This window comes from Haemorhous mexicanus, chromosome 14, assembly GCF_027477595.1.
Source record: "Haemorhous mexicanus isolate bHaeMex1 chromosome 14, bHaeMex1.pri, whole genome shotgun sequence".
Lineage (NCBI taxonomy): Eukaryota > Metazoa > Chordata > Aves > Passeriformes > Fringillidae > Haemorhous > Haemorhous mexicanus.
In genome coordinates, this window is record NC_082354.1 from 1,302,759 (window position 1) to 1,329,650 (window position 26,892).

At 54.9% G+C, this 26,892-nt stretch overlaps 3 protein-coding genes across 4 annotated transcripts in view; all 3 read right to left on the reverse strand.

Annotated features, from left to right (window-relative positions):
- The window catches only part of HDAC8 (histone deacetylase 8), a 19,057-nt gene extending 15,737 nt beyond the window's left edge, over positions 1-3,320 (reverse strand). The window contains exon 1 of the mRNA XM_059859676.1: positions 3,208-3,320. The gene's annotated coding sequence lies outside the window, so the exon portion shown is untranslated. The remainder of the gene's footprint in view (positions 1-3,207) is intronic.
- Positions 1-21,331, reverse strand: part of PHKA1 (phosphorylase kinase regulatory subunit alpha 1) — a 22,047-nt gene extending 716 nt beyond the window's left edge. The window contains exons 1-33 of one of the 2 annotated variants that reach the window (XR_009488313.1): positions 21,171-21,331; positions 20,913-21,071; positions 20,389-20,436; positions 19,674-19,842; positions 19,225-19,307; positions 18,969-19,049; positions 18,460-18,558; positions 18,198-18,344; positions 17,821-17,874; positions 16,158-16,280; positions 15,952-16,047; positions 15,082-15,189; positions 14,810-14,888; positions 14,230-14,364; positions 13,152-13,261; positions 12,372-12,516; positions 11,371-11,449; positions 10,874-10,953; positions 8,886-9,062; positions 8,417-8,511; positions 8,112-8,251; positions 7,827-7,983; positions 7,587-7,666; positions 7,310-7,388; positions 7,094-7,223; positions 6,616-6,717; positions 6,097-6,212; positions 5,759-5,797; positions 4,921-4,965; positions 4,492-4,662; positions 3,915-3,968; positions 3,586-3,786; positions 3,088-3,335 (exon numbers count right to left, since the gene is read on the reverse strand). Coding sequence is in view for 1 of the 2 variants with exons in the window: in XM_059859664.1 (XP_059715647.1) it covers positions 3,162-3,335; positions 3,586-3,786; positions 3,915-3,968; positions 4,492-4,662; positions 4,921-4,965; positions 5,759-5,797; positions 6,097-6,212; positions 6,616-6,717; positions 7,094-7,223; positions 7,310-7,388; positions 7,587-7,666; positions 7,827-7,983; positions 8,112-8,251; positions 8,417-8,511; positions 8,886-9,062; positions 10,874-10,953; positions 11,371-11,449; positions 12,372-12,516; positions 13,152-13,261; positions 14,230-14,364; positions 14,810-14,888; positions 15,082-15,189; positions 15,952-16,047; positions 16,158-16,280; positions 17,821-17,874; positions 18,198-18,344; positions 18,460-18,558; positions 18,969-19,049; positions 19,225-19,307; positions 19,674-19,842; positions 20,389-20,436; positions 20,913-21,071; positions 21,171-21,248 (3,633 nt within the window). In the remaining variant the exon portion in view is untranslated. Of the gene's footprint in view, positions 1-560; positions 3,336-3,585; positions 3,787-3,914; positions 3,969-4,491; positions 4,663-4,920; positions 4,966-5,758; positions 5,798-6,096; positions 6,213-6,615; positions 6,718-7,093; positions 7,224-7,309; positions 7,389-7,586; positions 7,667-7,826; positions 7,984-8,111; positions 8,252-8,416; positions 8,512-8,885; positions 9,063-10,873; positions 10,954-11,370; positions 11,450-12,371; positions 12,517-13,151; positions 13,262-14,229; positions 14,365-14,809; positions 14,889-15,081; positions 15,190-15,951; positions 16,048-16,157; positions 16,281-17,820; positions 17,875-18,197; positions 18,345-18,459; positions 18,559-18,968; positions 19,050-19,224; positions 19,308-19,673; positions 19,843-20,388; positions 20,437-20,912; positions 21,072-21,170 lie in introns of those variants that run through there. The other variant, XM_059859664.1, reaches the window with a different exon arrangement.
- A 3,478-nt stretch (positions 21,332-24,809) lies between these two features.
- Positions 24,810-26,391, reverse strand: BMP15 (bone morphogenetic protein 15). The gene is made up of 2 exons (XM_059859728.1): positions 26,073-26,391; positions 24,810-25,585 (listed from the first exon to the last, which is right to left on the reverse strand). The coding sequence occupies exons 1-2, from the start codon at positions 26,389-26,391 to the stop codon at positions 24,810-24,812; spliced, it is 1,095 nt and encodes a 364-aa protein (XP_059715711.1).
- Between the last annotated feature and the right edge of the window lie 501 nt (positions 26,392-26,892).

Below are 26,892 nucleotides of genomic sequence, written 5' to 3' on the forward strand. Positions count from 1 at the left end.
TTCTCTAAGAATGTAATTTTAAAAGGCCCGTGGCCTGCACGCAGCCCGCCACACGGCGGCCGCTCTGCTCAAGGAGCCGCAGCTCAGGGGTGCCCGGGCCCCCCCGATCCCCGGCAGATCCCACCGGGTCCCTCGGGTCAGAAGGAGGCGCCGGGCAGGGGCTCGGGCCCTTTAAGGCTCCCCGGACGGGAGCAGGGATCACAAAGGGAGGGATTAGCCATGACAGGAAAGACGTGTGCTAATGTCTTTACAAACAATTCCAAGGGTGAGGGTACGGGTGTTAACGTCTTAGAAATGGGTCTTAATGTTTCTACCCACTTCAAGCCACAGGTTTGTTACAAAACCCAGACAGTTTGATTCCTGAAACAGACAAACGGGTCCGCACAAGCCCGAGTTTCTGAACTTTGGGGGAGGCTCAAGGGGAGAATATGGTAGACCGTTTGGGAAGGCTGTACCTCCACAGTATCTCAGCAAATGGGCTAAGGAAGAGGGCAACAAGCGGCCGGGAGTTTAGGATAAAAGGAGGAGCACCTAGAGAGAGAATATCCCACAGGCTGATGTTCCAGTGGACTCTCTCCCTTTATTTCAATAAAGTTGCAGGACTCCTCTGTCTCCTTTATGGACACTGGCTTTTCATACAACCACATGATCTTCCATACAACCACATGTACAGAAGAGCTGCTGCCCCAAAAGACCACCTGGCTTTGAGGCCAAACCAACCTGGACATGAAAAAACACAGGCAGGCACAGAGGAAAACATCTGGCTTTGGAGCCAGCCTTATCCACAGTGGAGTGGCTGACTGCCTGGCAGCCACCCTGTGCTCACACACAGCCAGCCCAGGGTGCACCACAGGCTACATGGGCTAAGAGTGGTGTTGGCACATGGCATGGGCACTGTCACCCTGCTAGCTCAAGAGACAAGTTCAGCTGGTGTCCATCACCCTCTCAGAAGGAGCTCAGGCTGTGACATCTACCTAGCAGAAACCACATCTGTGCTTCCTAGAATGGATATGACTCCTCAGACAGAGCTCCCATGAAAACACACAGCCATCCAGGTCTCTGGGTGCAGGGACTGCCAGAGCCTTTCACTGGGAACCATGGCAGTGGTGAGAACAGCTGTGTTCGGTGCAGCCAAGATCTGCCCAGCCTCGGGGCTCAGCTATGAGAGGATGTAGAAAGATTAAGGGGCATAAGGGCGTCTGAGAAAGACTTGTAGAACCAGGCTCTGCCCTGCCTGACAGGAACAGCCACCCCAGAATACACAGGTTCAAGGGGATCCTGTATCCTCCCTTGCCAGGTGAAGGTAGTAACTTAAAAGGAGTGGGTGGAGGCAAACCCCCTCCTTGCCCACCTTGCTTCCCTACATGCCTCTGCAGAGCAGGTATGAAGCTCTCATGTGGAAGGCCAGGCAATGGATGATGTGGATGTTAGTCCATCTACACCAGAGGTGTTGCAGGTGTTGCCAGGGCTGTGACACCCCCAGACCATGTCCAACTCTACAAGAAAGACGGGTTACAGTTGTAGGTGACTCCTTTCTGAGGGTCCTATGTGCCACACAGACAGTCCTCTTAGGGAAGTCTGCTGCCTCTCTGGGGCCCAGGTTAAGCACAGCACTAGGACACTTCCCAGCCAGGTTCAGCTTCAGACTGTTATCCACTGCTGCTCTTCCATGTGGGTGGCAATGAAACTGCAACACACAGTCCAAGGGCAATCAAAGGACACTTCAGGGCCTGGGGATGGTTGGTAAGGGATCTGGAACACAGTTTCTTTCCTCTGTCCTTCCAGTTGTGGTCAGTGACATTGAAAGAGATGGACTCAGTCTGCTGAATATATGGCTTGGTGGCTGATGTCACTGCCACAATTTCAGTTTTTTTAATACTTTTTTTAACAAGGCATGCTGCTGTTAGATGGGATCAACCTTTCCCAAAGGGAAAAAGGATCTTTGCTCAGAGCTTTGCTCACGGACAGCTGTAAACCAGTCTTGGAGGGGGACATAGATGATATCGAGCTGGCCTGTGACAAGGTGTGGGACATTGCAAGGTCAGGGTGTGCAAGTGAGGGTTCTTGGCCTGTTGCTCCATGTGCTGAGTGTACTGGAGCACACCTGAAATCTTAGGGAGGTGAACCAGGGAGCCAAAAGGAAACCCCACTTCCTAAAACCACTTTGTGGCATGTGTGCCTGATCCTCATCAGTCCAACTGCACCATCCTGAGTGGGGGCTGACTTGCATCGTAGATTAGAGGAGGGATCTGCTATGTCCCCATCCCTCTCTGTGCCAGGCTGTGGGGACGGAGCAGTGGCCAGAGATGAGCATTAAAAGCATGGTTTTGATTGCACAGGTAACACCAAGTAGCCAGCTCAGAGCTGCTTCACAGGGCATTAGAACTCAGGAACCTGTCACTTGGACACTAGACCACTGCCAGGGATAGAGTAGATGGCACATAGGGGCTGCCACTGGCATGCCCCAGCAGCCAGAAGCCCTGAACTAGCAGCTTGGAGGTAAAAGGGATCCTGGCTACCATAACCTCCCCAGCTGTGCACACAGGACACCCAGCAGGGGATGGGCTGCCTGCTTCCAAGCAGCCCAGCTGTGGCTGGGCTGGACCATACTGATTTTGGATGTGCTGGGAGAAAGGGGATGGTGCCTGAGCCTATTCCTCTAGCAAAACTTTTCCATCAGCAGCAGGAAGAGCAAGAGCCTCAGCCTGCACTAGTATAAATCCTGCAGATCTGGAATAATAAGCAGCACAGAAGAGGTTAAAAACTGCAAACCTGCTGGAGGCAGGGAGAGTGCGAGCTGGTCAGAGAACATTGTAATGCTGAGCACACCAGTCTGGTCAGGGGAACCCTTTCCAACTCCCTCAAATAGAGGTCTTTCCAGGGGTGATGAATCAGGAGGAGTCATGCAGACAGAACTTTCTAACACAAGCACGCTTCAAAGCTCAGCTTTTCCCTTGCTCTGCAGGCCACACAGGCACAGGTCAGTTTAGGACACATGCCTCCTGTGGAGTTCCTCAGAGGAACTCACCCACCAAGAGGCCAGGGCTGGGAGGAGAGACAGCCACGCAGACTGCCTTGCAAACTAACCTAGTGTTAATCTTTACAAGCTGTATGAAACAACCATCCCAGAGCATCTGCAACCCAGTGAGGAACTGCAAGAGCTACTGCATGGAGCAGCCATCTGTGGGCAGAAAGTCGTACACGTACAAGGCCACCGACTTGGACAGGTATGTCATGGTGCCAAACCGGCCGCTCGGTGCACTGTCATACAGCAGACAGCAGATGCCTGTCGAAGGATCCCTCTCCAGCATGTGCTCATCAGCGCCCAGGGCTTTCTGGATTTTGGACAGGGAAACAGAAAGGCAACATTAGGAAAAAAGGTAATCCCATTATCAGCTTCCATCCCAAGTATTCTCTGTTGCACTCAGCGTGACACATTGATGATGAGGAGTGGGAGGAAGACACTACAGCTTTGCTGTGCCCCATGAACACAACAGGGACAACAGGCAGAGCTCTCCAAGTGGGTGAACCCTGCACAGGTATGGGGAATGTGGCCAGCAGCCCTGGGTGAGGCCTGGCCCCTACCTGCTCCTCATAGAAGAGGTCATTGGCTATGTGCAAGATCTTTTCCACAGCTATGATGCCACCAATGGTGTGCACCTCCATGTCCACCAGCATGGTGAGCACTAAGATAGCTTCCACCAGCAGCTGCCTGTACTCTGGCTGGGGCACACGGTTGAGGACAGATTCCACATGCACAGCAAACTTCATTTCCCCTGGGGTCATCTGTGAGGAGGTAGAAAGAAGTGTACCTAAAGCAGTGCATCACCTGCTCAATTCCTGAGCTATGCTGGGCAATCACCCAGCATACAATAACCCATGTGCCCCATTCCCCATTTACATGAACTTCCTACCTCTCTGGTTGTTGAGGAGGGAAGAACAAAGCCCTCCACAGAGAGACCATGGCACTGCAGAACAAGAAGGAGAGATCATGGTTATGGCTTGGAGAAGCATCATGCTAAGATACATAGGTCCAGCCCACAAACTTGCTCCCACTTGAGCACTGGTGCATGCTGCCCATACACCCCAGCTCTGCCTCCTGACTCCATATAGCATCACTTCTTTCTCATCAGTTCAGCCTCAGCCAGAGCCCCCTGCATGGGGCTCTGCTCCCTGGCTCACCATGCTGAGGATTGGCTGTGCCCAGAGCACCTTCAGCTGTGGCTCTAGCCATGCATTTGTCTGCTTGATACATGAAGCACCTGAGCAGCTCCCCTCTGCAAGGTACAGGCTGAGGCACATCCTACAAAACTACAAGACAAGTGCACGTCTTCTACAGCTTTCCAAGGTCAGCTGCAGGCCTTGTCTCTGAAGCATATATCTACGCAACATCTGGGACCAGCCCTGAGTGCCTAAGTCCCCTTGGCAAGGCTGGTGCCTGGGACCAGAGGCTCACATGCATGGAGAGGCACCAGCTGATGTCTAACTCACCTTCTGCAGGACCTTCCAGACCTTCTGGTAGAAGCCTACAGGGACACGGTTAAGGGCCCCATCCAGCCGGCGCCTCCGCTGCCACTGGCCCTGCCGGCTGTCTGTACTGCCCTGGTCTTCCAGCATCCTTGAAAAGGAGTCCTTGCCCAGCAGCTCTGTGTGCCCAGCAGACTGGGCAGACAAAACAAGAACCACAGAGACTGCTGCAAAGTTAAATATCCCACAGGAAGGCAGCCTGCTGCTGCTCAAGAGTTTGTTGTTTGAGGTTCTTCAGCCTCATTCCCAAGACAGAGCTGCTACCGTACCACCTGCCCCCAGCAAAGCCCACCTTACAGCCCCAGCTTCCTGCAGAACCCCCCAGAGCACAGCTCCTTCCTGCAGCCACAAGCAAGACAGACCCCATGTGTGCAGCCAACAAACATAGGTTACCACAGAGGACTTGAGGGCGGTGTCCCCAGACTGCAAACTGAGCGTCTGAAGGAGAAAGGGAGAGATGGAAATGAGACCATGCCAGAGCAGGGCAGCAGTCACAGCAAACAGAGCAGCAGCAGCACAGATCGGGGTCAGGTCACCGGGCAGTTATCCCAGGGCCAGGGCTGGCTGGAGACAGAGGGAGTTTTGAAAGCAAAGCTGCAGAGGGCTGCACATGCCATAGCTGCAGAAGCAGTGGGTTTGCACTGGCCTGCAAACAGGGATAGGACTGCTACTGCTCTGCTGGCTTGCTGGTATGGGCAGGGATTTAGTCATGAGCAGACAGGACCAGTAGGAAGGTCATTGCCCACAGACAACCCTCTGTGATGTCAGGTTTCACACTGCAGCAAGTTGGCCCCAACTCTGCTGCATCAGCCTGGCCCCAGCAAGCTCTGTCCTCTGTCTCTTTGTTGACAAGACATGTTCTAGAGCTCAGGACTCCTCCTGGACATAGGCACAAGAGGAGGTCCTTGGCATTTGTAGCTGACCACAGGCCTCCTTCCCCAGAGAAGAAATAGCTGGGGAGGCTGCAGGCAGGATCCAGTGAACTGTCCAGCAGAGTCACTACTGGTCATGGCACTGGCAGCATCAAGCAATCCTGCTCAGCAGATTTTGTGGGTATAATGGAATGTATTTGAGCACAGCTCCCTGGCTATAATGGCAGTTGCTTAGAGGGGAAGCCAACTCATTGTTGCAGCAGCTGAGGGAAGCTCATTGACTTGTGCCTGCAGGGAAGCTGCCCTGGTGCATGGCATGAGGGGCAAAAGCTGAGGCTGCAGGACCAGGGAGGCTTCACCTTACTCCCAGGCAGAGACTGCCTACGTTTATCCAATTGCTGCAAGAGAAGAACAAAATGAAGGTTCTGCTGTTGGAAGATGCCCATCAAGATGCTAGCCACACCTGGGACACCACATGGTCCTCCTCACCCCTGCACCTTCTCAAGCACCCCTGTGCTCCCACTGAATTGCCAGAGCAACCCCTACCTACTACCAGATTCACCCCAACTTTCCACCCAGGACAGGACTAGAGACAAAATTAGCTCCTGTCTCCCACTCTTCCAACAGTTCTGTCTGGTTTGTAGCTGGTTTTCACCCACCAGACCTGTCATGAGTGGCCTGCACCACCTGCCCTCACCTGTTTGATTTCACTTTTCAGCCTGACGAGGCCAGTGCGCTCAGGCCTGGTGGTTCCGACAGCTCCCATGTCACAGATGGAGACAGCAGTGGTGAGTGACGAGTCCACTGAATGCACTGGTGGGGGAAGAGAGGTCTAGAGTGGGCAACATTGCTCAAGGCATGGCCATCCCTCATCCCTCATTGCTGCCCAGGCACTGGGACCTCTGCATGACCTTGCCCTCTAACATGATAGCATCACAGATCCATGAGCGCAGTACAGAACTGCTTCAATTCAGATCCAACCATGTCAAGTGTCAGACTAAGCAAAGCTCAAATAGCCATGAGATTCGGGCTTGATCCCAGAAATCACTCAGCCCCATCCTTATGAAGAGCAAAGCTTCCTGCTAGACCCCTCCAGTACTGGAGCACCTGTGCTGAACATGGGGGAGAACAGGGACAGCGTTCAAAGTAGGAACACGTAGATCTGGCCATGCTGTGCACTCAGCTTTGCCCTGAGATGCTCTCTGCTGGGACTCACCGCTCCTTTCCACCCCAAACTCCTTGCCAGAGAGGATGTGGTAGAGAAGACTCTTCATGTCTGATGGGCTGAGATTCATCAGGTTCTCTGTGGCTTCTCCAGCTGGAAAGAAAAGAACTGTGATTTTGTAGCCTGTCTCATAGTCCTCCTAGGACATTTTCACTCTGCATGCCATTCTGTGACCAGAGGGAGCACTAGTACAGGAGCTCATCTGGCAAGGACATACAACAGGCTCCAGGTGTTGCCTATAAAATGGACTCTTCCCATGGCCAACCCAACACGTGCTGGGATGGAGACTGCAGTGCAATCACATGTTTGTACTGCTCAATAACATGTCCAGCTGCAGACACTGGCACTTCCATGCAGGGTCTTGTCCTAGCCTGAGCTGCCCACTTTTAACAGTACTCCTTTCTGGCTGACAGAGCCCCAAGCATCACAGCACCTACCCCAGCAAGGGTGTTGTCTCTGCCACATGTACCTGAACAACGAAGGGAGTGTGCCAGCTCTGTTGCCATCACCTGGATGATGAGCCCAATGCGGATGCGGAACATCTCAGCAAACAGTGCAGGCTGTGTGCGTATGTACATGGCTAAGTACACCATGATCTCCTAGAAGGACAAAGGCAGATCACCTCATTGCTGCTCACCAGGGCAGACATCCAGCTGTACGCACCCCTGACACCCCAGCCCCTCACCTGGGTGAGGATAGACACACTGAGGTTCTTCTCACTGGCTTCATCAATAAGGCAAACAAGTTCCTCATAGGGGATTGGGCTGGGGTGTGACAAACAGCAGAGCACGTGAGAGGCAGCAGAGCAAACCCTGCATGCCCCTAGTCTGTACAGCCCCAAGAGGAGAGATATAGGCTGGGGACAGCCACCCAGGGCCACTCCTGCCCAGGGACCCCAGAGCAGCAGGCTCACATCCACACCCAACCCAGCATGCTTGGGGAGAGAGAGGTGCCACACTCACGTGGAGATTGTCTTCTCACGTGGCTCTGGGGGCAGCCCCACCGTCAAGTGTTTCTGGTGAGACAGGAGGTCAGTACAGGCCTGGGGACAGAAAGGCAGCCACTGTCAACAGCTGAGGGTTTGGGTGCTCAGCACAAGGCAGAGGGAGACAGAGCTGATGCCACCATGGTTCGCCTGCTCACTCTGCTGCCTCCTCCCTGACAGAACTCAGACTGTTAGAGGCTGGGTGTACAGCTGTTACCTCATCCAGAGCTTCAACCTTCTTCTTGAGGATACCAGAGATGTAGCGGATCAGGGCCCACTGGCGTGTCTCCCCCACCCGCACATACAGCTCAGTGAGGAGCTCCTTGATGGTGGGGCCAGGCTCACTATCAAGACCTGTGTGCCACTCGGGTCCCCTGTGAAGGTGAAGGAGGTGCTGCGTTATGTCCAGCAATTTGTCTGTTGCAGCTCCCTGGCAAGCCCCCTGGGCTGTGCCCAACCCCTCTATGCACAGTGAGCCCTTAGGACACAGAGATCATCCTACTTGAGGATGTGGAGCATGTAAAGGATGTCTGCTTGCTCCTGCAGCGTGGGGCAGATGCGCAGCTGGTCCACCAGTGCCTTGCAGTCCACGTTTCCATCCTCATCACGTGGCAAGTTCATCTCTGCATAGAGTGCATGGCTCTGGAGGAAGGGAGACCTGTGCTGATGATTAGCATCACCAGCACCCTGCACCAAATGGACCCATGCATATTCTCCCTCATCAAACAGGACTTCCCCCAGTAATCCTGCAAAGATACTCTGGCTATAGCTGAAAGGATAGCTTAGTCTGGGAGAGACAGAACTCACCTTGCCATCCAAGTCATGCTGGTGGAGTGAACTCAGAAGCTTAACTGACTGCTGTGATGCCTGGAAGATCCTGCTGGGGACATACATCCCAACATCTAAAAAAAACCCCACAGGTTGGCGGAGACACATCTAGCCCCAGTCACCACTACCTCAGACACTGACACTGCTCCCCAACCAGTCCCTGCAGAGAAGTTGGCTATGGGAGAAGCAGCCCCTGTCCAGCCATTCAGAGGAACACTGCAGGGAGCTACCATTCTTTACTGAGTTTTCATGGGGCTGCCCAGGCACCAACTCCAAGACACTCCATGGCCAGGACTAACACGATGAACATAAAGTGCCTTTGGGTAAAGGCTTAGTTTCTCTGCAACCCACAGGAGCCCTAGCATCATACAGCTGTGAAAGCTCTCAAAGCACTTAAACCTCACCCCTGGGCTCAAGGGAAGATGCAGAGGGTGTTGGAGTTACTTACTCTGGACATGCAGGTCCTTGGCCTTGGATGCCAGGGACATGAGGTCACGGGTGGTGTGGACAGCAGCCCTGAAGCGGCTCAGCCCTCCCCGCTGGGTGGTCGGAGGCAGGTTTGACTGCGGAGTCGTGCGCTGCAGCAGGTGATCCAGATACTGAGCAACCTCATCGTCGGTGTCCTCTGAAGGGAAGGCAGCAGAGCAGGAGTTCAGCCACTTTGAGTCGTGGCACCAAAGGCCCAGAGAGCTCCCACCTGTGCCTCAGCAGGGAGAAAGCTTTGCTGGCTGCAGAAAGTGACAATGTAGGGCCCGTGCTGGCAGCCAGGCAGAATAATGGACAGTGCCAGCAGCCAGGCACACAAAGCACCCCTGTTCCCGCATGACTCCTGCCTGGGACACTGCCTGCCCTAAACTGGGGCTCCCTCCATGTTCCATGTTGACAAAGGAAGCAACAGCATGTTGCTACAGCATATCTCTGATACAAGCCTGTGAAAGTACAGGAACGTCCAACTCAAACCCTGCAGGAAAACCCCCATGCTCCTTCTCTCCAGGGAAGAAGTGGGGAGGTACAGCCAGAGGCAGCTTGTCCAAGCAGAGACCACTTACAAGCACCCCAGCACAGCAAGGGCATTTTCCAAGCAGGACTCCAGCAAGGGAGCAAGGCAAGGTAGATTTTGCAACAGTTATTTGTAAGCTGGAGTTACAGGAAGAGTTATGGTTCCTGCCTTGCTCTTTGCCCAGCTTCAAGCAGCTCCCAACACATCAGGATCATCAGAGGTACCATGCCCTAACAGCAGCATGGAAGACGGTGCTCAGAGGCCAGGTCTCTGCTCAGTCAGGAGACAAAAGTGAGGGAATGCCCCTGGAGGGGAACTGCCCCAGATAAAACACAGATGTCAACGCACTAACAGTGGGCCAGGGGAAAGCTATGCTGCTCTCCAACTGGCAAACTCAAGATGTGTTGGGCCCAGGAGACAAGCTGCTGAATGCACCTGAAGCAGCATGGCATCCTCTTTCCACCCCTCAACAGCATGCCTTATGACAATGCCTGAAGGCTAGGTTGGAAAAACCCCCTAAGCACCACCCTTGAGAACATTCACCTGACTGCAGCATCTGACCACAGGAAATCTTTAAAATTTAGCATCTTTGCGATGCTGTTGAAAGGCCAGGCAGATCCTCTCACTGGAGCTGGGAGGCAAAGCAGACACCTTGGACAAACCCTGATGCAGCCTGTAAGGAGGCTGCAGATGAAGTGAGAGAAGGGCAAGAAAAGTGAGCATTCAGAATCCCAGCAGTGCATTCACTGGCTGAGGTAAAACAGATAGTGGGAAGGCTGATGATGACCAGTGCTAGGTCAGACAGGAGATGTCCCCAGGCCTTCTTGCAAGGGGAACAGCAAAACTTGCACCCTGCCATGGTCCCAGCACAAGGCGGGGTGTCCCCTTATGCTGTGATGGGCCAAAGCATTCTCAGGAACACTCTATACAGCAGAAAGGCTTCAATTTGGCACTCACTGGACTAGTTCTAGCCCAGGGGAGGGGCAAAGACTTTGGGAAAAAAACAGAGATTAATTAGGGACATGGTGGCTCTTCCCCACCACCTTCGTCACTGTGCTGTCACCTTCTGCACTGCCATTTATGCATCAAAGACCCTCAACCACATCTCCCAAACCGAGGCGGGCTGCCAATCCTTTATCTCTTCTCCACAGAGCAGCTTATGAAGGTCAAAGCTGCTCATTCCAGACAAGGTCAACAGAGAGCCAGATGGGAACATGGTGAAAACCCAAGCACATGAAGAACACAGCAGTGTATGCTGGCAGGGAGGTTGGGTGTTATGGTTGTAAGGGTGAGTTAGGCATTTGCCACCCCAAAGCAGTGACTGGCCAGTTCTCCCTTATCATCCTCTGCTGCCTGCAAGCCATGCAGCCACTCCTAGGTGTCTAGCTTCTCAAAGCTGTCACTGCTGAGCCTGTAACTCATGGCAAAGACCTTACCCTCTGGCCCAGGGTCCATAAAGCTGAGGTGCGTTCGGCATGATGTTGTCAGGAACTCCGACAATTTACCAGTCTGAATTCTGGGCAAGAGATAGGAAGGTCACATGGAGAGGAAAGGGGAGGTGATACCCTTGGCTTTACCTCCTGGCTCCTGCCCTTTGATGGGGAGAGACATGTTCACCAGGAGCATTCACACACTGGTGTCTGCTTTAGCTGCCTGCAACTCTTTCAGCCGTGGGTGGGCATGCAAGGGCTGCCCAAAAGCTATAAGAGAAATCCTGCAGCCATGGGTTTGATGACATGAAGAGCCATGTCCTCTCTTTCATCTCCTTTGTTAGGATGGTACCCCTAGGGCACACTGATAGCCTAGCACACCCCAGTGTATCTTCCCCAGCTTGCTCCCCCATGGCCTATGCTCTGCCCAGCAGGTATCCTCAAAACCAGGCTCTTGGAGGCATGAGCCCTCTCCCTCCTGCACTGCAGGAAGCTGCACTCACCTTGCACCACCGAAATACCCATCCTGCAGCTTCTGCAGCATTGCCAGCACCGTGGGATGCACACTGCTGCTGGTTTCATCTGTGTGGAAGATGCACAGGCAGTCAGGCCCTCACGCTCAAACTCACCCCCAGAAAGTAACCCAGGACTAGGTGGGCATTCAGACACCCAAAGCACCACAGCCAGACCCTTACTCTGGGGTATGTGGTCAGGCTGCGGTACCAAAAGCACCACCCAAAAAAGGAAATTCTGGACTGTCCAGGCTGGATTCAAGGAAAACCATGCCAGGATGCACTCCAGGCTCCTCGGATTTCACCTTGGGCTGAAGCAGACAGCAGCACCTAACAGCCCCCTGCTCTGTCTCTGCCTTTCACCTAAGGAAGCAGAGGAGTGGGCTGCTGTTGAGGGCAGGAGACACCACAGCAAAAGGCATACTTGAGAAATTAAGGGGATTTCAAATACACAAGGAGAGACAGAAAGGCCTTAAAGTGGAACAAAGTCACTTTCCTACACCAGGCTCATAGGGAACCTGTGAGCTGCTGCAGGCAAGCCAGTTCTACTCCGTGCCTTTGCTCCTTCAGGTTTACTGTTTTCCCCTCTCTGTTGACTAGGAAAGCCTTTAGCAGCTGCTCAGTCTTAGGGAAGAGTCAAGACACAGAGCACCAAGCACACTTCTACAGAGAAATTGCAGTTTTGGTCTTGTTCCCAAAAGGCCTTCCCACAAGCCTATTTGCCTGGAGCCTGAATACATCTGTGCCAGCAAACAGCCCTTGAGCTGCAGGTACTAGTGCCTGACAGACAACCCTGTTAGCTGCCAGGCCAGCTGCCCACTCAACATGGCTCCTCTGAGCAGTAAGCTCTGCACAGGACACTACTGGCTGCTCCAGCCTCACCATGTCCCTGCTATTGAGATGGTCACACATTTGCCCACCCCCTTCCTCCTGCAGAGCTATTTCCCAGGTCTGCTCTGAGCAAATGCCTTGCCAGGCTGGAGCATCTATACCGAGCATGGTGTGAGAGATGGGGAAGGTGATGGTTGGTCGCCCAGTCATCCTCCACCGGCTGCAAAGGTAGGAGAGGTCCGTCCTCAGCATCTCCACAATCATCTTGTTGTCAAGAGCCAGGTAGAACTGCTGCTGGTCTATGAACTGTGAGGACAGCAAGAGACATGATCGGCCCTACATGCAGTCACTAGGTCCTTATGGTGCACCTATGTCTTCCCACAGGCACACAGTGAAGCTAGCCATGCTGTGCACTCAGAGGGCATGTACCTTTGCACTGACAGCTCAGCCCACCTTACTTGGCAGGTGCTAGTACAGCCTAGCAAGGGACTCTCAAACCCCAGGGCAGCTACTGGTCACTAACAACTACGGGGACGTAACTAACACCATAGCTCAGCAGCAGCATCCAGCCCCACACAGTGAGTCCATGTTGTGCCTGTTTCAAGTGAATATGCATTCCCCATAGTACTAGGTTTGGACTACTGCTTGTCCCCTGAACAAGCAGTCCCTGCTGATGTCCCTGGCCTGCCATCAGCATCCTCCTGGTGTTCTCGTCAGAGTGAGCAGAGATTTTCATCCAATACTGATCGTTAAAAGGCTCAAGCTGTTACAACATCCACACAGCCAGGACCACCAACTGTGGTGCCTCATGCCACAGAGTTGGACTATGGGTCCCACCTTAGAGGGTGTATCTTAGAATGAGTACCCAGCCACTGAAGAAACTTCTTGCCCAGTTTCATATCACAGAATAGCTAGGAATGAGCCTCTGCAATGTCACTCACCTGTGGGGTAAAGGTAAAGATGCTCTTCCTGATTTTGTAGAGCTTGGAGGTCCCAAGGACACCCATATGCCGGTAGGGCCGTCCAGTAAGGCACATCTGCTTGTTGCGGCCTGGGAGGGCAGGAAGAGGAGTTTTTAGTACAAGCCTTCTCATGAAAGGGATGCAGCAGCAAGTAGTGCCAAGCATCTTGTTACCGGCCAGCAGGGAAATGCTCATTTGAAGTTGGGATATCCCAGAACTGTGTGTCAAACTGTCCCCAGATCTACCCAGAGGGGTAGAGACATGGTGAAATAGTGATACACAGCCTGTCTTGACTTCTGCAGTGTCACAGCATCTGGTCTTTGGGCACGTCAGAAGCAGGAGCAGGGCTAGGGGTGTCCCTCTGCATAGGGTGGGCCTCCCTAAGCTGACAGCTCTATCAGCATTCCAATTGCTCCTGGATGACTCCCAAAGCCCAGGATGGTGCAGCAACAGCATTACCCCTTGCTTGTCAGCTTTGGCAGCTGCCAGGCTGCTCTCCCTGCCCATGTCATGCTTGGCCTTTTGGTGGCCTAAATTAGCTGCCAAATTAAATCACAGCAGATCAGGTGTCTCCTTTGGCCCAGGCTAAATCTCTGGCTCCTGCAAAACAAACCCCATATCCAAGGCCTTGCAGCATCAAGGAGCAAGCATGCAGAGGTAAGCACATCCTCCCTTCACACTCAGCCCTGCTCACCCACCAGCAACAGCCATACTGCCTGAGCTCTGGGCTCTCTTTGCCAGAGGACCCTTCCTGGGGTCTGGCTAGCCTCCCCCATCCAGATCTAAATACAGGAACAGAAGACAACTCCTGCCCGCATGAGGGGTGACTGTGCAACTGCAAGCAAAAGCTCTTTTCCTGTCAGAATCACACTGAACAGCACTGTCTGCCACTTTGCTCCCCTTTGGCATCAGGGGCCTTTTCAGGCCTAGAAATGGGCAGCAGAATCCTCATCAGCCAAGCAGAGAGCAGAAAATGAGTGTCTATGAGCAGGAGTGCCAGGGGTGAGACAGACCCTTCTGCACCCCATTTGCTGCAGGAGCAGGGAGCCCAGCTTACCCAGCCGGGCATAGATGTGGCTGAGGATGCGAGCAGGCTGCACTCTGATGGGGTAGACGTCTGCCACAGTCTCCACATTAATGCCCTCCTTCTGCAGGATTGCCTTGATCCCCTCTGTTTCAGCCAGGATACACACTGTGGATGGAAGACAGTCTCAGTGCAACAGAGGCACAAGGGTGTGACAACACTGCCCCATGCCTTTGGGGACACATACAAGGCACCACACCACAGAGAAGAAGGTGTCTGGGGTCCCCTCAGAATCAGTTCCTACTGCAGAAGTCTGCTTTGCTCCTCCTAACACTCTATACACACAAGTCTTCCTCACCAAGGGGCAGGAAGACAATTTTCAAACTCACTGCAGAGAAGGCTGCAGCAGATGATAGTTTTGTGGGTCAACACAGGATGAAATGGAAGGACTTGCACCCCATCTTCCACCCACCTTGCTAGGGCTGAGACTGGGCTGTATTGGCAGCAACCCATCAAGCAGAGCCACCCCAGGGGCACCTCTGTGAATTCGGCACAGCCAGAGTCCTCCCCACCTGCCAGGCTCAGGGGTTTGGGACTGGTTCCCTTCCCTCACCTTGGACCACCACATCAGGTTTAGGGACAGTGGCGAAACGGCGGTTGAGGGGATCTATTTCACCAGGAGCTAGAAACCCCTGTGGAAAAAAAGGTATAAAGAGATTAACATTTTATGGGTAGGGTAGAATGGATGATGCCTACGGACAACCCACCTTTAAGAGGTCCTGGGGGATGGAGGTGACAACTTCCCCATGGTGGGTGGCAGCATTTGTACCTTCACAGCTCAGAGCCTAGTCTCACAGCCCTCCCCAGCACCCAGGGTTACCCTACCTCGGCCATCAGACAACCCAGAATGTAGAGGGACTGTCCCCACATGTGTGGCAGCTTGCCCATGGGTATCCTGTCCACAGTGTGCGGATTCCTGCACTCTTCATCCACCTGGAAGACAAGCCAGGAGGTCAAGAAGGGATCCATAGACACAGGATGCTGAAGGAAGCATCCTCACTGCATCTTGAAGTCCAGCAGTTCAAGGCTTAAAACAAGGCCTGACAACAGCATTTGTCACAGAGGGTCCAGAAGAGCCAGGTTACATTCTTCCTCTCTTATTATGACTGCCCCGGGCATCTGTGTCAGACAACAGAGCAGCTGCTCAAACCACGTTTGGTTTCTCAGCTTGGGCTATCCTGCTAGAACTGACATGCCCCAGGAGCACCCAGAGATGCTTTCTGACACTGGTGAGGAGCACATCTCTCCTGGATGACCTGAGCATCAGGAGGCCACTGCTCTTAGCCCAGGCCCACACAAATTCCCTCACCACTGAACTGGAGCTCAGCACCACCTACTCAGCTCAAGTCTGCTTGTCCTGAGCTCTTGGAGCACTCAGTCTCTGAGCAAGCAGACTGTCAGCAAAGAACTCTTGTGTGTGGGAACAAGAAATGCTTTGGTAGAAAAACCCCAATTTTTATCACAGTTTCATAACAGCTCCAAGCCATACTTTTTATACATGACGTTTCCATGCACTACATGTGCCCCTTTCACTAACAATCTGGGTTTATAAGCACTTGAAACTTAATTATCTGACAATGAGACCAGGAGTTTCAGCACTGGACTTTCTTGATCCTTGTGGGTCCCTTCCAACTCAGAATATCCTGTGATTCTGTAAGACACTCGTGCTTTCCACCATAGCTCACAATCACTCACCTTATCTGGTGGGACACTGTACAGCTCTGGCAGCAGGCGTACCCCATTCTTCCCCTTGATAAGAACCCCCTCAAGAGCTTCCCGGTACTCCTGCACCTGAGAAGAGAGGAGAGGAAATCTGCTGACGGCTACCTGCTTCCTTCCTCCGCACACTTCTCCTGCCAGGGACTTTTTTCCACTAGCCCAGCAGGTCTCACCTCTCTTACCTGCTCCATGTTTCCACTGAAAATCCCATCAATCATCAAGTATGCCCAGAAGAGAGGCCACTCACACTCAATGTTCTCAAACAGCTTCAGCTCAGCAGGTTCGTAGTAGAGGCGTTTGGGGTCCTGTAAGTGACATCAGGGCAGGTGGTACGTAACAGGATTCCCTCAAACTGACAGGGCTTCTCCTCCCCCTGAGACTCTAGCCTAAAATGTCCCCCAAGCCCATCTGCAAATGGCCAAGAAAGAGCTGAAAAGCAATTTCACCTCCAGCCTCTGTTTTCTCCATTGAACTACCCCCTCCTGAGCCCCCTGCACTGATAATGGAGAGCCTTACCCTTCCTGGGATCTACCTGGTCCCCAGGAGAGCACCCCAGAGCCCCCAGAACACCCCAGATGTTGTGCTGTTGTACAGCAACAGCACAACATCCCCTGTGCCGTGCTGGTTCCCCTTTGCCTTGCTTGCTCTGCCTGAGCCTCTTAACATCTGTCTCCTCCAGCATCAGCAAGCTGGCCCAGCCAGGTGAGAAGGCTTGGGCTAGTCAACAGAGCCAGAGAGGTTCCTTCACGGCCCTCCTGCCATGTGGTGCCACTGTGAGCCCAACACAAGGGAAGTTGTCAGGAGGAAGGACAGAGTCCTCCCACAACAGTTCTGTGTGCTGTAGTGCCCTTTCTTTGACCCTCCCTGCTAACTGCTCTGTCGGCTGCAGAGAAGGGAGAGTGTTGGCCTTAGCAGACTATTCAGGCAGAGAGGACAGAAGGAGCAGATATCTTCTACCTGGACTCCATCCATAAGCTTCCAAAATCCCATCTGACTCCAGCTAGCTGCATGCCTCTGCAGACACTGCTGCCCTTTCCATGCCTCACAGCTCCCCAGAAGTAAGTAATCCCCAACTCTGCATGCTGCCAAAGCTCACAAGCACTGGGAACACTGGACTGGAGATGGTGCTGCTTCTCTCTGGCTCAGGAGGAGAGGCAGCCACACAAACTGCCTATTATGGGCAGGTCTGCAGAAGTGTAGCAAAGGAGAAGCATTAGAAGTACTCAAGACCAAAGGTTACAGGCGCAGCAGCTGGTGATGACTTAAGAGCCTCTGAGTATCATTTCCTAGTTCAGCGGTTAACAAATGAGATTGCTGCTTATAAAAATTTCCTGTTTTCTCTCCCCAAAGCAGCAAACTCTCCACTTGCTCCCAGGGCCATTCTGACAGTACCCAAGCTGACTGCTGGTCTAAGAGAGACAGAAGCAGCTTTGTGACCTCCAGAGCTACCATAGATGAGGCTGCTGGGTAGCGGCTCTGCAGTCACCTTGCCAGGCCTCCAGCCCTTGCTCAGGGCTGATGCAGCCCTGGAAGAGCCCACCTCAACAGGGCTCCCATGCTGGGCACTGGTCTCACCTTCTACCAGCCTAAGAAAGACACACCACCAGGTCTCAGGATACAGGCAGAGCCAGTCTCTGGCCATCTGCTATGGGCATGCGTGGGACACACCACCTCTCCAATGAACTCTGGCATTTTGGGGAGCCTTGCCCAGACCCATCACACTGCCTAGGGCTACTCAGGGCTCCTGTCTTTCCAGTGCTCCCTAACACAGCGTTTGTGCTGCATCTAGGTGGGCTGCTGCTTGGCAGTCAAATTCTACCAGGCAGCAGGGCTGAGGACCCTCACCTCTTTGGGAGTCCTGTATCCATCCCGGAGGAAGCGGCAGCAGCCATAGCGGCCCTGGAAGGGAGGGAAAAATTTGCTGAGCAGGAGGCACAGTGTGAGATATCTTGTACTTTCAATGCAGAAGCAGGGGCAGGATGCTTCCTTCAGCCAAATACCCCTTCCCTCACTCACCCAGCACTCAGGTATCACAATCACAGCCGGGGGCCACAGCACACAGGGCTGCTTCTTTGCACACCCCTGCCACAGGTCATGGAGACTGGGACAGGACATGCCTCAGCAACCCCCCCGCAGAACATGTTTTTGGGAAAAAAAAGGCTACAGCAGTCTGGACTGCAGCTGTCTCCTGGGAACAGTGAGACAAGGGCAGAGATGCTCACCTGCAGCTTGGTGATAATCTCCTGCTTGGTGATTTCTACCAGCTCGCTGTCCTCCACAGCAAATGCTGGGTAGGAGATGACAGAGAGCACACTGGCATCCACCTCCTTGGATGTGGAGGCCCTGGGCAGCATAGAGTGGAGGATCGACTAGGCAAAGGGGAAGGAAAGGTGGTTAGGCTGTCAGGCCAGGCATCATTCACACTTGCAAACCCAGTAGATCACAGTTTCTCTTGCAACAGTGTAATGCCTGAGTGGGTCTCACCTGGCAGTGCTGCACTTCATCTGACAGTACCCATATCACTGACTGCGGGCCTCCCTTGGCTCCAAAGAGATCCAGCTCATCCAGTGCCTCCAAGGCAGCCTGCAAGAAGGGTGAGACACAAAGAAACACATCCTTTCACCATGCTTCTCATCTGTAAGAGCTCTCACTCCATGCTAGTCCCTGCATGTAAAGCAATGCCCAAATTTAAAAGAATTTGAACCCTGCTGTGGCTGCAGAACATCTCTGGTCAAAATGGGGCAACTCCAGACATCAAAAGGGCCTGGGACATTTCTGCCACACACCCCCGATTAACTTTTCACGCCCTTTTCAGGCAAAATCCAGGCTAGAAGGGCATAGCTTTATTCCAGCGCACAAGAAGATAGGTTCCCCAGGAACCTATCATTGCATTGCGCCTCAGCAGTTCAACTAGCCCAGCATGCCCTGTCAAAAAGCAGCTCAGGGCCACTGGTGCTCCTCATCCCGCCAGCCAGCATTGCTTCCCAGCTCACCTTGGCCATGCCGACAGAGCTGGCATTCAACTCAGTGATGCCCTGGTTTGTCTTGTCCCCACGCTCCCATATGCCAAAGTCCTGTGAACCAGGCACTGTTTCAGAACACACCCAGAAAGCCTTTGAATCCCACCCACCCATGGTGCTTCCAGAAGGTGTTGGTGTGGCTCAGGTGGAACCCACAGCTGTTCCTAGACACCAGTCCAGTATCTCCACCATCGGAGCACACTCCTCCTCCCCAGCACATGCTACCCACCGCAGTTTTGTAGGCAGCTTCGATGTAGAACACAAGGTTCTGGATAAAGTTGACTTCATCCAAGCTGTGAATTATGTGGAGGCCTAAAGCAGAGGGAAGAATTCACATTAGCTGCTCCAAGCCCACAAGCATACCTAGAATGGGGCTGCAGTAACCCAGGGATGATTCCACCCCACTGCATGCCTGCCCAATGGAAGCTACGTCCTAGCTGACTCCATCTCCACTCCCACCCCTTACAGCAGCACTGGAGCTTCAGACAAACAGGGGCTTTTGGAGAGACCAACATCAAGGGGCCCAAACCCACCTCAGGTACTGTGAGTATAAGAAACAGTGAGGGTCACGGAAGCCATTGCAACAGCTTGGCACCCAGGAAGCTGCACCCAAACTGAGACTCTGAAGAACCTGAAGAGTAGCATGCTCAAAGCTGCAATGGGAGCCCCCAGCATTACCTGAGGCCGTCATTTGTGCAAGCATGAGAAGGTAGAGGGAGGTAGCATCCATCTGTAGGTGACCCCATTCGTGGTCTCCTACCACGGTGGCACAGGTGTGGGTGTTGTACTTGGCATGCAGGCAGTCCCTGGTGCTCTGACTGTACTTGAAGGCCTCTACCTTGTCCACCTTGAGAAGGGCAAAGAGATGCAGGCATTCATCGAACCCTGTCTCCAGAGAGATCTGACAGCTCCTGAGCCAAGGGCTGGCCCATGAAATGAGTGGAGCACATGGAGATATGCCTGGCAGGGCAGAAATTTTGCAATCCCTGGGCTGAGCCCCACTCTGCACCAAGGCAGTGAGTTCAAGCTCACATGCTGCTGCAGCACAGGACTGCAACAATGGACAGCCCACTGCCACAGCTGCACCATGCAGAGAGAAAAGGGTTAACGCAAATGGCCTCAGGGAGGAGGAGCTATAGAATCCTGCCAGGCCTCCTGACAGGGAGCAGCTGGCAAAGGCTCCACTGGCTGCCAGCCCACAGCTCAGGAACTTCAATCACACCCATGACAGATGCTCGCTTAGAACTTATTTCAAGACTTGCTGAAAGGGGGCCTTCTCCCTGCTCATCAGGGAAGGCTGGGAAGGGCTGGGAGAGTTAGGACAATAGCCTCTGTGACATAGCTGGGCTTTAAGGAGACCACATGACACTCAGAGGTACTCCCCAGCCCCTACCTGTCTCATCATGCACTGGAGCAGCCCCTGCATCAGCTTCACCACACTCTGCAGGAACAAGGAAAACAGGTTTGTTAATCTCCAGGAGAAGTCCTGACTCAGGATCAGCTGGCCGCTGACCTTTGTGGGGCTCAGTGTCCGTAATCAGAGCCCCTGCTCACATTTTCACAGCCCCTGGGTGACAGCAGAGGGAAGATTTCTTGGTCTGCCAGCAAGGCCAGGTTGCCATGCTGTGCAGGAGGACAGAGGGCATGGCTGCAGGACACAGCTCCCCAGCCCTTGAGAAAAGGTCTGTGGTCCCAGATCACCCCAGAGCCAGTCTAGACCCTCTGGTTGGGCTCCAGTGTGGTCTGGGAAGAGCAGGCTCTGATATCCATTCCCATTGCCTCCCGTGTCGGGGGACAGCCGCGTCCTCGTCCCCACTGCACTGCCCCTGACCCAGCTGTGACCTGTGGCTGACCAGACCGGGGTGACTGCGGTCCCGAGTGACACCAGCCCCGGCCCCGGATCCTGCTCTCTCCTACCTGCTCCAGCTCGTAGGCCTTGGCCTTGTCCTCGTCGCGGTCGGCATTCTTGCGGTAGGCTAAGCCAAGACCCCACACCGCCAAGATGCTGTACACGTTGTCCCGGACCCAGGCGTCCTGGTGGTCGGAGCTGGCGGGGAGCAGCCCCGTCACCGCGTCCTGCCGAGGGAACGCATCGTTCACACAAAACTCGCTGGACCAGCGGCCGGCCGGGCCGGGGCCCCGGGTCTGCTCCTCATTCCCGGGCAGTGTCCGCACCTGGTGGCGGAGGATGGTCTGCTGCACCAGGCGCCCGTAACCGTCCAGACGCACACCCGAGTTGCTCCGGCTCCTCATGACGGCGGCAACAGGACGGGAACCGGCACCGGCGGGACGGCACGGGTCCTATCAAAGCCCCGCCCCTCCCCGCTCCGCCCCGCGGCACCTCCTGCTCGCTACCGCCGACCGCGGTACCCGAGCACCGCTGCAGCCCCTGAGCGGCCGCCCCACCCGCGCTGCCCTGCGCTCCTCGCCGGCGGTGGCTTCGGTCCACGGGGCGCTCAGTACCGAGTGGGCAGAACCTGGAGGACATGGAGGCACCGAGGGCGGGGGGGCGGGGGCCTTCGGCGCCCCCTGCCGGGCGAAGGCCGAGCAACGCTGAGTATGGATACTCGGCTGCAAGGAGGGACGCGCGGATGAGCAGGGGTCCCCAGTTACTGCAGGCCCTGATGACACACTCAATGCTGTGCCAGCAGTGGGCACCCAGGGGTCTGCTGCTCTCCATCCTCTAGAAGGGTGGTGCATGGGCCATCTGGGGGGGCCACGTGCCCCCCACGCCCTGGGGTTCCTGAAACACCCAGAAGGGCAGACGGGGAAGGGAGGAATTTCCTGAGTCACCTGGCACCTGCCCCTCATGCCAAGACCCGCCCCCCCTGGAGGGAGCTGTAGAGAAGCAAGAGGAGTGAGAAGAGTAGTGCCAGGCTTATGGTGATGCCCTGGGGATGGTAGCAGGGACTGCACTGGCACTGTCAGCCATTCTGAGTGCTGAGGCTTCCATGGTGTAGCAAACTCCATCACTCAGGTGCCTCCACTAGGCACTGCTCCTCTTAGGTAATGGCTCTGCACAAATATTTGAGTGGCCCTGGGCAGAGAAACAGCCCCAGCTGGGGGCTGCCAACATCTCTGCAGGGCACCCATAAGGCATCTGGATCCTGGCCATCACCATTTGCATCCAGCTACAGTCCTGGCAAGGTGTCTGGGGAACACCTGCTCTCCACAGCTGGGTGATCTCCATCCTGGTGCCCCTGTACTTTGCCCAGCCTAGATTTGCCCCAGCACTGCAAAGGCACATGGGACACATTCCCTCTCTGCCCAGTGCCAGCCTGCAGGATGTGGGGTGTGAGGTGTTCATGCCCACTGAGGAGGGGCAGCAGGAGGGATAGTGAATGGGCACCCTATGGAAACAAAGCAAAGCCTCAGTGGGGGTTTGGGGTAGGGGAAGGAGCTGGGAACAAGGCAGAAGGGAACAGGGATGCACCAGCTGGCCTGGGGGAGAGAATGGGGCCAGCAGCAGTTCCACAGGCAAGATCCCTTCCTGAGGGTGGGTTGGGGTGCATGTCCCCAAAGCCAGGATGCCTGGTGCTCCCCAGTGGATTGCCAGGCTGTGCCCAAGGGGCTCACACAGCTGCGGGATCTGCAGGAAGATCATCCCTGCAAGGTGCACCCAGACAACAGGCTAGGGTCACTGCACCCTGCGCCTGGCAGTCCCAGCAATGATGCAGGCACAGTGCTGGGGTCATCTGGGGACAGTGACTCTTTCCCTGAATCACGGCTCCTCCATCTCTGTGGTAGCACCTTTCCCACAACCAGCACAGAGGTGATCCTGCTGCTGGAGCAGCCCCTAGGCACCCGTGAGTACTCAAGGAAGGGACCCATCCCAAAAGACTCAGGAGCCCGTTGGCACGGGCATAAATGGCATAAATGTGCATAAATGGACACAGGGCTGGGGTGACAAACTCCAGTGCTCACCCATCTCCAGGTGCCCAGCTGGTCCAAGGGGAGCTGGCAGCAGGTCGGGGGTGGGGGGGGGTGGTAGGCACTGGCATCCAGGGCTGGGAGCATGCCTCTCTCCATGTCTTTTATCATCACTTGCCTGAATGAATCAACAGCACGTGCTTAATGATTGATAGGTCTCAGATCTGTGAGCTTCCAAAAAAGCAGATGTTCCCCACTCAGTACCAAGATGTGGCTAGCTGGGGACAAGGGGCAAGAGAGAACCTGGGTCTCTGTGGTTTCTCACTCTTCCAGGATGGGAAAGAAACTTTGAGACTGGCAGGAAAGGGAGGGATTGGAGTTGACAGCACCCCATCCAACAAGAAACACTCAGGGGAAAAATAAAATTGCTGAAACATCTCCATGGAGCTTGGGCCAGCAATAACAGATAGGGCTGGACCCCAAGCAAGAGGAGACCCTGGCAAAAGCATGAGCGGTGGAGAAACAGCACCAGGTGACAGTGCCCCCCAGCTCTGGTGCCAAGGATGATGACTACCACTTATGCCTTGCTGCTCAAAGAATGGAAATTTTGCTCCAGCACTGCAGACAGGACACAGTCAGGTTTGTTTGCAGATACCTACCCACAATAGCCCCAGCAGAGAAATGCTTTGGCCATGGTGACAGACAGCCCCAGGAGACCTGGCTCATTGCTCTTCCCTGGTCTCCTAGGACTTGCCCCATACAGAGGGATGTCAGGCATCTCTCATTCCTAGCCCCATGGAGGCAGCTGCCTGCAGCCACATCTGGTCTCCTCTGCAGTAGGGCAGGTCAATGCTCCAGGGGAGGCACTTCTCATAGGCCCTGCTTGAACCAGCTGGGATTTACCCCCACACCTGCCCCCTCCAGTGAAAGCACAAGGGCAGTTGCACAGGGATACAGCCTAGGGCAACCTATCCCAGGGTGCACCTGCTGCACCCTGGGGACAGTGCAAGAACAGGCCAAGATGGTCTTTAGCAAAATCAATCAATTTATTTATTCACAGTCAAGAAATAAATAGAGAAGAGTCAGGCAGCAGGGGTGCTGAGAGTGGGACTGACCCTTCTGGGAACAAGGACATGCCAGGAGCCCAGCAGAGCCCAAGGCCTGTGTGACAGCAAGAGTGAAAGAAGTTAGAGAGACATCTACAACAGGAATCTGACCTCTGGGAACAAGACCTGAGCCCAGCTAGAGGGCAAGCCAAGGAGCTGAAGAACAGGTGTGTCAGAGGAAACAGCAGGCAGAGCCTAGCACAGGCAGCTGCCTTGGCCTCTAACACCGGAAGCAGAGATGGCAGCTCAGGTCCCCCCAGTTTTTCATAGCCCTTCCAGAGCAGAACTGCAGGGGAGGAGAGAGACTTCCTCGCTCCAGCCCAAATTCTCAGCCTGGTGAGATGCCTCTGCAGCTGAGACTAGATAGGGATGGGGTGCACGTGAGTTGGGAAGGGATGCCACAGGCAGGGTCACATCAGATCCTGACACCACCAATGTGTCAGATGTAAAACACAGAGACACCTGGACTTCCTACCCTGCCTGCCCTCCCTCCACCAGGAAACTCCCAGCCACCTCCTAAGAGTTTTGTACTCCAGTTTAGGGACACAGCTCATATCTGAGAACATCAGGCCAAGCCCCCCTGCCCACCAAAACCAGGCAGCAGCCATGGGGGCTGCAGGAAGGACAGATGCCATGGGGCAACCACCCCAGCACAGGTTCCTGCCTTTAAAAACCCACAATTTACATAAAACTGTCATTGTAAAACCTCCCCACTGAGCAGCACTGCATGGGGAGGGGAGATGAGCCAAGTGAGCCCAAGGCAGAGCAAGATAAACCCTAAAGTCCAGATCTGCAGGAAGAGGTAGAGCCCAGAGGTGATGTGCTGGGGCAGTGGAAATTACCGGCAAGTGCAGGACTCTGCAATCATGTTCTCGTACTCCTTGTACAGTATGCCTCCATTGCGCTCAATCATGAGGACACTGATGGGGCTGTAGCGATAGGGTACACAGGAGGGCCGGGGCACATTGGCATCCACAAGCTGATGAACAAAACTCTGCACCACAGCATGGTTGGGTGCGTGGAAGTCATAGCGGAGCAGGTGGGGACAGGTGCCCTTGCAGTAGCGTGGGTTGTAGCGGTGAGGAGCGATGATCCAGTGGTCCCAGCCCAGCTGTGCAAAACTGACAGGGAAGGGGCGGAGGGAACAGTCACTCTTCTCCCCTCCCTGCTCCTGCAGGTACTTGGGCAGGTCACGAGCCAATGTCCCTGTATCACGTCGATGTCGGTCGGGCTCTGCTGCCAGAGGCGCCAAGCCTGCCTGGGTATCGTTAAGGTAGAGAAGGAGGAAAGGGTGGCCAGGGGCCACGGGGGCATCGTGGCCTCCTGCTCGGCCAGCACGCACACAGACGTGCCGCAATGCCAGGCTCCCCACACTGCTGTTCCCCAGCACCAAGTAAGGGGTGACGTCAACTTCAGCCCAGCCATGGCGGGGACGGGCAGTAGGGCTGAGCAGCACCCTGGGTGCCTCACCAGCCATCACCAGCTCCAGAGCGCAGAGAAGGCGACCGTGGGCTAGTGACAGACTGGGCAGGTAGACCACAGTAGCTCTGAGGAGGTGCTCGACCTCTGGCTGGCCCTCCATGTGGTAGGTGAGGGCCTGCAAGTACCAGCGACCTACAGGGAAGCAGTGACCAGTACCCTGTTAGCATAATGCAGGAGGCACTGTGGAGCACCCCTTTCTCTCATGGTGCTGCCAGAGCCCCACACAGCACAGCAGAGCCTGTGACAGTCATCTGCCCCAGCACAAGGCAGAAGCTGCAGCAATCAGAAGCCATGAGCCAAGGCTTGCCGTTGGCATGAAGGGCAAACAGTCTGCAACATCTCCCATCCTCCACCAACACCATTAGCCTGGCAGAGCATCAGGCAGAGCAGGAATAAGAGAAGGGCACACAAGGGCCAGCTATGCACTTGCCCATCTCACCCCTGGGGCAGAGCCTTGGATGCCTGCCAAGTGGAACCCCATCGCCAAGGGCAACCCCAGGCAGGACACTGTAGAAAGGTGGAAGGAAGCAGGCATGAGACCTTTGCCTTCAGAGCTCAAGCCCACCCTGCTAGCTCTGCTAAGCACCCATACCATCCTTGGTGCTCACCGGTTCCTTACCTGCCCAGGGCTGACCCCCATGGGAACTGGCCTGCACCAGGCGGATGGTGTTGGTGCCTAGGTTGCGGCTGCGGCGGGGTCGGCCTTCGCGGTCAGCAGCACGGCGGTACAGATTCAGCATGTAGCGCAGGGGCTGCCCACTGGCTGGCCTCGCCTGCCAGCCTGGGCTGCCTGGAGCCCGCGTTTGCAGGGCCTGCAGGAGGGGCAGGGTGGGGACGGCAGGCAGGGAGCCAAGGGGCAGTGGGGACTGGTTTGCAGCCTGGGAAAGGGGCACAACAAGGAGAAGGAGGAGGCTGGTGAAGGGGTAGGGCATAGCCATGGTAGGTGAGTGTCGGGAGGGAGCGGGTAAGAAGGACAAAGTGGGGCTGGCCAGCAGAAGAATTAGGGAGAACCTGCAGTCATGCTTCTCCTCACTTGAGAGGCAGAGCTGACTGTGGGCACCAGCAAAAGGATCCCAGGGTGCTTCCAGCTCCTATCAAGACAGGACAACCACACCAGCTGCTCCAGCTTGGCACAGGAACAGAAAGGTGGGGGGAATCTGTATGCAAAACGGGGTACAAATTCCAGACTAAAATCCAGACCAGGAGCAAAGCTAGCCCAACAGAGGCTGGCTATGGGAGCTGTAAAGGTGCTGGGGTAGGGGAGTGGGGTGGAGTGGGGTGGGGTGGGAGAACCAGCTCACTCAGCCCACCTGCTCCTGGCTCAGCCTCCTCCTACAGGGTAGGAGGTCCTTGCCCGGGCCCATTTTAAAGGCATGGACTCAATCAGGTTTTAAAGAGGCAGGAGTTCCCTAGGTCCCAGGGGAGTGGGGCCAGACAGA

Coding starts and splice junctions, on each gene's coding strand:
- BMP15 (XM_059859728.1), bottom strand. CDS start 26,391: ATGGCTATGCCCTACCCCTTCACCAGCCTCCTCCTTCTCCTTGTTGTG. Junction 25,586..26,072: donor TGGGGGTCAGCCCTGGGCAG/GTAAGGAACCGG, acceptor GCTTCCCTGTAG/GTCGCTGGTACTTGCAGGCC.